Source organism: Dendrobium catenatum, unplaced genomic scaffold, assembly GCF_001605985.2.
Source record: "Dendrobium catenatum unplaced genomic scaffold, ASM160598v2 fragScaff_scaffold_1639, whole genome shotgun sequence".
Classification (NCBI taxonomy): Eukaryota; Viridiplantae; Streptophyta; class Magnoliopsida; order Asparagales; family Orchidaceae; genus Dendrobium; species Dendrobium catenatum.
The window spans coordinates 1,351,639-1,362,315 of NW_021320101.1; the positions used below are offsets into that span (position 1 = coordinate 1,351,639).

Below are 10,677 nucleotides of genomic sequence, written 5' to 3' on the forward strand. Positions count from 1 at the left end.
AACTGTTCTTCTGCATGCTTCTCTCCTCAGTTGCTGGCGTGCTCTTTCCGTGAAACACAAACCCTGCTTCTCTGTTCTGTTGTTCTCTCCGCAGCTATTATGGAAAAGCTCTCGATTGATGGATCGGATGACTATTCAATTGATGAGAAATCATTGAAGATTGGATTAGGAGTAAGTCATGTGGCAATTAAGAATGAGGCTGCAGCCTCTAAACCCGACAGAGGCAAAGCTGGAGTTCTGTCCATCCCGATGCGTAAGGAGAGAAGTTATAAGTGCGATGTGAGTTATATAATTTTTTTTTATGATCCTCCCTTCATAAACCTCTCGGGCTTGAATTCCGCAACTTCTTCCCAAATCTCCTTATCCAAAACCATTTTCGCAAAATTGGAAGCAATCCATAGGGACAACGATTCCATCGTCAGTTTCCGATTGGAAACAAAGGCGATTGACGAGGATATTGAAGACTAGCGGCGGCCATCGGTGAAGAGGCTACGATGGTCGGAATGCGGAAGGAAGAGATGAAGTGAAGATGTAGTGGTATTTCTGTTGTAAAATTAACATTTGGGTGGTAAGAATATAATATTTAACTTTTGGGTGTTAAATATATAATATATAAGTAATAAAGTGGCATGTATGTAAATCCCCCTTAAATTTATAATTTACATAGCTCGATATGACTTTAAATTGAATTTATAATAAAATTGATAATTTTATTTAATTATAATATTTTAAGATGGTTAATTATTTTGTATTATTTTGAATATATATTTGAAGATTTATTTTTACTTACACATGTGATTAATCATCTTCTTAAAAATAAAAAACAAAATCACAGTGAGATTAAATAGTGCAGCATGCCACAAATACTGATCTAAATTTTCAAATAATTATTTTCTTAAATATTTTTAGAATATTTAAAAGCAGCTAAATGCAATATAATAAATCATTATGCTGAGTAAAGTAATATAGCATAACAGTTATCCAAAAATTAAAATAATAATATTGAGCAGACTAAAAAATAAAAATTCATATCACAAAACATAACATAATTGTTCCGGATCCCAGTAAAATTTCAAATGATTATGACCCCTTATGACTCATCTTGTGTTTATTGCACTAAAATATGTTTGTAAGCACCGGAACATGAGTTTTTAGCCACCATAACATGCCTTACTAGACTGCCAATCACAGATAAAATATCAAAGAATTATAGCTACTTATATCTTATAGCATACATAATTCAATCGCATAAGCACATATTTCATCACATCATAATAATTAATGAATAATTAAGTTCATATATGAATTGCACTTTTTTCTATAATGATTGGCGACATAAATTTCAACCGAATAACAATGCACAATTTTAAACTATAATTAAATTATCAGAGATTGTATAAAATATCATTTTGAGACTTTAATCGTACTACAACACTAATTTTTATAGTATATATTATTTTTTATTCAATAAAAACTGTGTAAATTCTAAAATACTCGGTGAAAGATTTTTAGAAAATATTCAAAATATTATAAAATCGATCTCTATAACATATAAAAAGTTTCATGATAAAAGTTTTTACATTGCAAAGATATTTTTCGTTTTTTGTTAATGAAAATAAAAATTAAATCTAAAAATTAAAAAATTGATATTTTTTAAATTAAGATAGACATAATATGACATACTTCAATCTGGACAACTTTCCTAACTAGGTTGACGGTTAAAAACAACCCATAGCAACTCAAAAACCCCTCTCTCTCTCTCCAACCCTTCTAGCTGCATTCAACGCTCAAATGAATAAAATAGTGGATTTATTTTTATATCTGAAATGCAGTTAATGGATTAGCGTTGTGCCCCTATTTCATTTTCCAAAAATTCAAGATTACAACACTGAAACGTTACTATTTGGTACATTGACATTATTATTCCACTGCGCTTTTATTTGGTCCGATCACAGGACGCAGCTCTACGTTCGGTCGCCAGTAGAATCGCGCCACGCGTTCTCACTATTTACCACACGCCCTGACAACCCAACCCGGAACGGACACAGGATGGCTCGGTATTTATCAATTTTGCTAGGTATTGCTCGGTATTGCTATGTATTTGTCGATTTTGCTCGGCAATAACCAAATCGAGCAAATACCGACTGATACCGAGTTGTACCGAGCTTTTCTAGAAAAACTCGGTACAACTCGGTATTGCTCGGTATTGGTCTTTACAAAGCGGTATTTCTTATTATTGCTAAGAAATACCGAGCAATATCGAGCAAATACCGAGTAATACCTCGCAATACGCGAACATAGCATTCCCGGGTTCCGGGCTTAGGTCAAGTCGGTCGGCCGCGCGTAAAGAGCAAGAGCACGTGACGACATGTTATTGGCGGACCGAACATAGCTTTACGTCCGGTCAGAGGATCATAATAATTGTTCGGCGCTCAGACACTCCACGCCTAAATGCTCAAAATAGTAAAAAATTTTATTTTTTGCCAAATGCACTCTAAAATCTTAGGACTCATTTTAGAAACACATGCAAATATTTTTTCATATACCCAAACACTCCAACATATATAAATGGATTCAAAACATTATATATATATATATATATATATATATATATATATATATATATATATATATATATATATATTAGAATATGTCAATCCAGATGATGAACATGGAGGCATCATCGTAAGAAACTTTGATGTAAATTAGTAAAATTTGCAAGGTAAATATGAGATTATTGGAATACAACCTAGCAGTTAGCTAGTGTGAATGTAAGTCGGATTGGTATACAAGCCAATCCTTATACAAATATTGCTTGTTTTTTATTTTACTTTTACCTATTTTTTATTATTTATTTTACTTTCAAAATCTTAAAATAATGTGTTTGTATATATATATATATATATATATATTTCATGTGTTTGTATATTCTCTTGTTAATTAGCATTAAAACTATATTAATTGTCTCATTTTATAAAAAAAAATGTTTAAAACCTCAATTCACCCTACTCCCCTTTTGGGGTGACATAGCATCCAATAAAGCCACCATTATCGGACCGCATTATTGGATCGTCACTGTTGGAATTCCCCAACTCAAACTATCATCAAACTACCACCACCCTATTATGGTCCCTAAACACTGTCATTTGACTACAGTCTTCAAACTAGCGTCATTTTACTATTCTGAGCACCATCACTTAATTATAGTATCATAATCGTCGTCACTCAACTACCCTTGTTTGACCGTTGTCTTTCGACCATTGTTGTTTGATTATTATCTCTCAACTACAGTTCCCTAGTCACAATTGCTCAACTATTGATGCATGTTGTTTCTAAAATGTCTAAGCATACGTCATAAGCTTCAACACAAGTTAACTATATTGCTTCCCGTCGCCAACGATGTTAATACAAACTAATGCATATAATATTGATACATACATATTCGACACAAAATACTAATGTTCGTCGTCATCAACATCAACAAAGCACACCATCACCCTAAAAGATAAATACATGTCATTTATGCCAAAGGCTAACTCCACCAACTTTATTGCTCATCGTCACAAATTATATGCATGACATTGCCTATAAGACTAATGCAAACTATTGACATAAATTATTACTCCAAAGCTAACATCAAACAGTATTTTCATACATAAATTATTACTCCAAAGCTAACATCAAGATCTATGACATGTCATTTGCAATTTTTTTTTTTTTAATTTATGCACATGCTAGATATTTGTGTGCTCGTATATATACATGAATTTTTTTTAATCTCTTAAGAAAAAAAAAAGATTTTGATATTATGTCAAAAATAAAATTTTATCTGTGACAGCTAAAAAGTCGCTTTTAATTTTCCCGACAAATAATTTTCATCATAATTGTTAAGGGAAAAATGTTAACCCTCAATTACATGTAATGACATTAATTGTTATTATAAATATTACGGGCTAGAATATTGGCTGCGGTCATGAGCGGAACCAGCTCTAATTTTGAGGGGGACAATTTTAATATAAAAATAATTAAATATTAAAAATATTATGTAATATATATAATATTATGAAAAGTTGTTTTAAATTTTTTTAGCTTTATATTTGATCTAAAAAAAAATAAATTTAGCTTCCAAATGCAAACTAAATGTCTATCAAAAAATTCATTTTTAGCCACACAAAAAAAAATAAAAAAAATTGCAAGAACATGAAACAAATATACATAATTGATATTCTTAATCAAATCCTAGAGATTTTTTATACATAATTGATATTCTTAATAAAATCCTAGAGATTTTTTGTGCACTAATTAACTCACTTTCAAAAGCTAAAATAAAATTATTGCATAGAAAAATGAGCCTTCATTACTACCTATTATCATAGCAATTAAAAAATAGAGAATAAGGATACATAGGGAGAAGATAAAGCAAAAAATGCAATGTATGGTTGAGATGAATCAAGCAATGACAAGTAGGGGTAAAAAAGCTTTTTAGGGGGGCAAAATTGATTTTTTAGGAGGGGCAAAAAGGATTTTTTACTCTCCTTTAAGTTTTTTTTTTTTTTTTGAGGGGGGGCATCCTAAGTTACATAGGGTTCCGCCCTTGGCTGCGGTAAAGTATATAATTTAACGTCTTGACATTGCACAAGTATCCAGCTCACAAACAGAGAGAATAGGAACATTAAAATTTTCATGTGGAAAATCCTAAAGGGAAAAACCACAGAGTCATATCCAGTTGAAATGAATCCGTAAGTGTTTGAATAGATTACAAAATGATTGATTTGTCCTTAAATTTGAGGGAGATCATATTACAATAGTCAGCACTCTGGTAGAAATCTAGTGACGAAAAGGGGCTGAATGGAAGTCCAATGACAATTGGTGGTTGGGCATAAATCCAGCGTTAGTTGGTGGCCGGGTGGAAGTCTGGTGACAGTTGATGGATGGGCAGAAGTCTGGCGAAATTCCAGTGACGGTCAGTGAACAGGTGGTGGTAGAGAAGAAGTATTGTGGCAAAAAAACTCTCATTTATATTTCTTTCCTCTTTTCATTATCTTCCTTTCTTCATCCCCCTCAATGAAGAATGAGGAGTATATTTTTTATTTTTTTGGAATGACATGTCTAGTAAACAAGAAGAAGATCAGATGCATGTTGGGAGTGTTTCGATTGGATGGTCGATATCGATTATCTTGATTGTGTATCGTTTATCAAGTATTTGATGTCTAAATGATATCAAAATCTGGCGATCCTAAACATGTTAGATTCGTCTCGTTGAGTCGCTCGATTTGACTATAAGCACGTCGCATTTAGAGATCGTTTGGTCATCCAATTTATGATTTGAAACTTTCAAATGCGCTTCGGGCCTTCTATTTGGGCTCAGATTGGGTCGAGTTTGGTGTCGTTTGGTTCATCCTTTTTGAGTCATTCAATTCAACTATAAGTTTGTTGAAATCTAAGTTCAAATGGTCTTATATTTAATTTTTGGAAGTTTCCCATTTAAGTTTGTCTCAAGATTCGTGCTTAATCATAAATTTTTTTTTTGGCGATGTATCAATTAATTTCTATAAATTATTTTGCCATAATGTATCAGTTGAATAATGTGTATTATTTATTTATTTGTATGTTGCAATATACTATACTCTATAAGTAGTGAAAAATAAAGCTATTAACTATCGTATATTCGTATTGGTTTTTGGCCCGTTTAAGATTTGTTAATAAAGCTATTAAATATTTTTCGCTTTTTATATTTTTTTTTTTTTAAAAAGCAAAGTTTTTCCCTTTTTTTATCGGAATGATATTTTACAGCTGTGACCGACCAATGCTTTGGTCTGCGCTCGGCAATGCAATTTAAGACCATTAAACTTGCTTTGAGATTTAAAAATTAAATTCATTTTATTTCCGTAATTCGTGTATAAAATTAATGATAATAAAATTTAAATATATTGCACAGTTATAATAATGAATAAATATAAATAAGCCATTAAATAGATATAAATCCTAAATATCTTAGAACAAAAAATAATTAGACACCACTATTCTTATATTATTTTGATAATTAATGTAAATACCATTTGAATAATTTATTAATTAAGAAATTATGAAACTAACTCAATACAATAATTTTTATGTGATTATTAAATCATGAATAATATATATTTTAAATTAATATTTTTTATAAACTATTAATAATATTTTTGCTTAAATATGAGTACCATATAGCTGCAAAAATTCCAAGAGGCTCATTTTGAGTTTTAGAAGCTATGATAACCCATGAGTTTTGAATCAATTAGGAGTTAATAATGCCTTAAATGAATATAAAAATGCATATTTTACTGATTGTTTGAGGGCATATTTCAACTTATGTACCATGTACAAGAATATTTCTCATCCTTGTTAATAATGGAGGTACAAAATAATATCGTACAAAAAAAAAGAGTATAAGATTCGACCCTTAGGCTAAACTAATCAGTTTCTATGATTTACACTTGAACTAGGTGCCCAACAAGTGACGACAATCTTATAGCCGTGAAAAAATAATAGTTGATACTAAAGTCTCGAATAACTGAACCAGATGCAATATTTAAACATTTTAAATGCTACAAATCAAAAGAGTAATACATTGAAAATCCAGTGTTTGAATTATCTTGAACAACTTCAAGAAGTTTTAGGAAACAAAATATTGCTAACAAAAAAAAAACAAAAAAAACGATATATTTTTAAAAAATATGCATTAAATATATATATGTTTTAAAAAAATTCAAACTCTAATCTCAATAATAAAGAGTGAAAGTCCTCCCAAACAACCCATACGAACTACAAAATTATCTAAAATTACATAAGCATGATATCAAAACTAAATTCATAAGAAATTTTTATATTGAAACTCTACCTACGGAAAAAAATCGAATCTTCATCGGTCATTTAGATTCGTGCAAGCATGTTTAATAATATTCATGTTTTTTACGGTTTTTTCTAAATATTCCTGCGTAAGGTTCCGAAGTCCGAACACAACAAGCCAGTTCGTAACCCCCGCCAGCCACAGTTAACCGCAGTTAACCATAAGGTTCTCACCCCCCTACCTTATATGTAACCCGAGTTTTCTTTACCTTACATGCGCTATCTGCAGTTCTGAACCTGAAACCTTCCCTTTATTTTGTCCTGAACCCTACCACCTTCTACTTCCTGTCCGCCTTAATCGCCCCAAGACACTCTGACTACACAGTTACAGAGAGCGAGCGAGCGAGGACAATGGTGAAGAGCAGGATAGCTAGTTTGCTCCTGTTCATGGCGGTGGTGCTCGCTTCGTGGTGGTCGACGGCGATCTGTCACAATATAACGGCGATCCTCGACAACTTCCCTGACTACAGCATTCAAAACGGCTACATGACTTCGACGAAGATCGCCGACGAGGTAAACTCCCGTCAGACCCTAACCTGCCTCGTCCTCCCCAACATCGTCATGTCCGCCCTCGCCGCAGACCACGCCCCTGCCTCGCTCAAAAATGCTCTCCGTCTCCTCGTTCTCCTCGACTACTTCGATTCCCAGAAGCTCCATGACATTGATGGTGGCACCACAATCACCACCACTCTCTTCCAAACCACCGGCGAAGCCATCGGTCAAGAGGGTTTCGTCAACATTACTAATCTCCGCGGCGGTCGCGTCGCATTCGGATCCGCCGTTCCCGGATCGAAACTTACCTCCGATTACACCAAATCCATTCGCCAAATCCCGTACAATATCTCTAAGATCTCCGCTCCGATCATCTTCCCGGGGTTATTTGACGACGGCGCTGCTTCGGATGCAAATCTGACCGCCATTCTCGAGAAGGCTGGATGCAAGATTTTTGCATCGCTTATTTCTTCATCCGGTATGATCAAGATCTTCCAGGTCGCGATGGTCAAGGGGCTTACGCTCTTCGCCCCGACCGATGAGGCGTTCAAGGCGAAAGGAGTTCCTGATCTGAACTCGATGAGTAGCGCCGATCTTGTTACTTTGCTTCAGTATCATGCCGTCGCTTCCTACAATCCGAAAGACTCTCTTAAGACGGTGCATCATCCCATCGCTACTATGGCTTCTGGCGCTGCGGGAAACTATGAGATCACCGTCACAGTTCAGGGGGACGATGTCACGCTTCACACCGGCGTGGATTCTTCCCGCATAGCTCGCACGGTGCTCGACGAAACGCCTGTTTGCATTCTCACCGTTGAAAGCGTTCTCCTGCCCGAGGAGCTATTCGGGAATGCGCCGTCGTTGGAGCCGGCACCTGCGCCAGGAGCGGCTGAGGAGAGCCCGGCTCCGCAGGTGGCTACTCCTGTAATGGCGCCAGCACCGGCTCCGGCTCTTGCGAAAGTGCCGGTGCCGGCGCCAGCAGTGATGTCACCAGCTGATTCGCCGGCATCGGCTCCGGCGGCTGAGTCACCAGATGATGTGGCGGATAAGGAGGACGACAGGTCGACGGCAGCTGTAGCCAAGGTAACTTCATTCTGTATGGTGATGGCTGCGGTGGTGTTAATGTGAGTTGCGGTAGGGTTTAGGGTTTGGTGACGGACCGTTGGAAACAAAATTTTCTTACATTTTTAATTGACGTTAGGCATTATTGATTTTCAGATTTTGTTCTTCGCTTTTTGTTTTTTGTTTTTTGCTTTTTCTTTTTTAGGGACAAAAATCTTTTTTCTTTATTGTTATCGTGTGAGTTTCGTGTCGATTAATGACCTGTGGACGGGTGGTGGTGGTGATGAGGTATGAGGGAGCAGTGTGATTGTTCCCGACATGTATTAAAAATATATATATTTTTTATATAAATATTTTCTTTGATCTGAACTTGGGTAAATTTATATCCAATTTTTTTATATATATCAATGTACACTTTTCTTAATGTACACTTTTTTAATAGAGAAAAAAAAAACAGAGCAAAACTATCTGAACAGAAATTTAAAACTGAAAATATGTGAACTTCATCGTTCATGCACTGTGACGTCGGATAGGACTGGATAAATATTTTACAAATATTTCTCATTTATTGCTCATAAATTTTGAATAGATAGAGGACAGAAGCGCAACAGGGCAAACTTTTTCAAAGTGAACATGAGTTAAATATATTATATTATTTTAAATTTTTATAACCTCTAAAATGAGGACAAACATATCATGTTAAAATAAATTATGCATTAATTTAAAATAGGGGATTTTATCATATTAGTACATATTTCATAAATTTTTTATATTTATATCTTTAGTATTTAAATATTTATATTTTTTAATATAATATTCAAAATTAAGAATTTAAAGATTTTATTATAGGAGTGCATGTGAATTAATGACTAAATATGTTTAAATTAAAAAAAAATGGTAATCATCATGATAATAGTATTTAGTTATAATCAATCATATTATGTGCTGATTGAGATTTTTGATTATCTTTGTATACGTGATGTATGAAGTTATTTAAAAAAAAAAAATTCAAACATATTTGATTAATATTTTGATTTTTATACTTAGAAAAGAGTTTTGAGCATGAAAAGTATAAATCTAAGTCATTTAAATTGGATTGCAATAATATTTAATTCCCTAAAACCATCATTATCATTTTTTTATCTATTAACACATGTAAAATAATTATCAAATTGTTAATCAATAGTTGAATAACAATGCTTTCATAGAATTAAGCATTTATTTTGAAGGCGAGGACTCCAAAAACAATTATTGGTGAATAATTTCCTTAAACTAAAAATAGAATGAACTTATTTCATTCTCAAACAAGGATATTTATTGGAGATGTTTAAGAACATTCACAAGGTTTTCTGCTACTTTTTAATGTACAAATTAAATCTAAGTTGATTTTTAAGCTTTCCAGATTGCTTTCTTCTAGTCCGACATATATAATGGTGGATCAAAAATACATTAGATACTATTATGATCAAAATACTGGCAAGAATGGAGTTCGAAGATATATTTGAAAATACATGATTAATAGAATACTTACTGATACATCCTCAAAAAATTATCCTGATCAGGCACGAATCTCGAGGCAAAATCGAGTTGGAAACTTCTGAGATTGAAATTGGGACCATCCGAACTCCGATTTCAGCAAACGTACAGTCGAACTGAACGTCTCGAGAATACGAACCTAACGACACCAAAATCGACTCAATCTGAGTCCAAATGGGTCCAAATCAAGGGCCCGAAGCATTGTTGGAAGCTTTGAACCACAATTTGGGTAATCAAACAGTTTTCAAACATAACATGTTTATAGTCGAATCAAGCGGCTAGACGAGACAAATCCAACGAGCCCAATATCACAAAATTTCAACTTCATTAAGACCTTCAAACATCTAGCAAATGGTTCATGATAAAGGAATTCAACATCGACCATCCATCCAAACCACTCCCCATTTGCCCTTGATCTGTCACCTATTTACATGTCATGCAACTCTAGGAAATTTATAAATAGAGCCCCCTTTCCTCTTGAAAGTGGACCCCTAAGCCTATGGAGACAAGAGAAAGATTGGATATTGCTCTTTGCCTCCTTGTCTCCTCGACCACCATCAGAATTATGTCGAACCACCACCTGAGGCCCTAAGCTCCGCTGGACCACCACCCGAGGCCCTGAGTTGCGCTGGACCATCACGTGAGGCCTTGAGTTCCGCCGGACCACCATGTGAGGCCCTGAGTTCGGCTGGACCACCACCT

At 34.3% G+C, this 10,677-nt stretch overlaps 1 protein-coding gene across 1 annotated transcript; it reads left to right on the forward strand.

Annotated features, from left to right (window-relative positions):
• The first annotated feature begins 6,282 nt into the window (after positions 1–6,282).
• Positions 6,283–8,769, forward strand: LOC110110590 (fasciclin-like arabinogalactan protein 8). The gene has a single exon (XM_020842148.2). It carries the CDS (start codon positions 7,237–7,239, stop codon positions 8,503–8,505), a length of 1,269 nt encoding a protein of 422 aa, XP_020697807.1. The 5' UTR covers positions 6,283–7,236; the 3' UTR covers positions 8,506–8,769.
• The last annotated feature ends 1,908 nt before the right edge of the window (positions 8,770–10,677 follow it).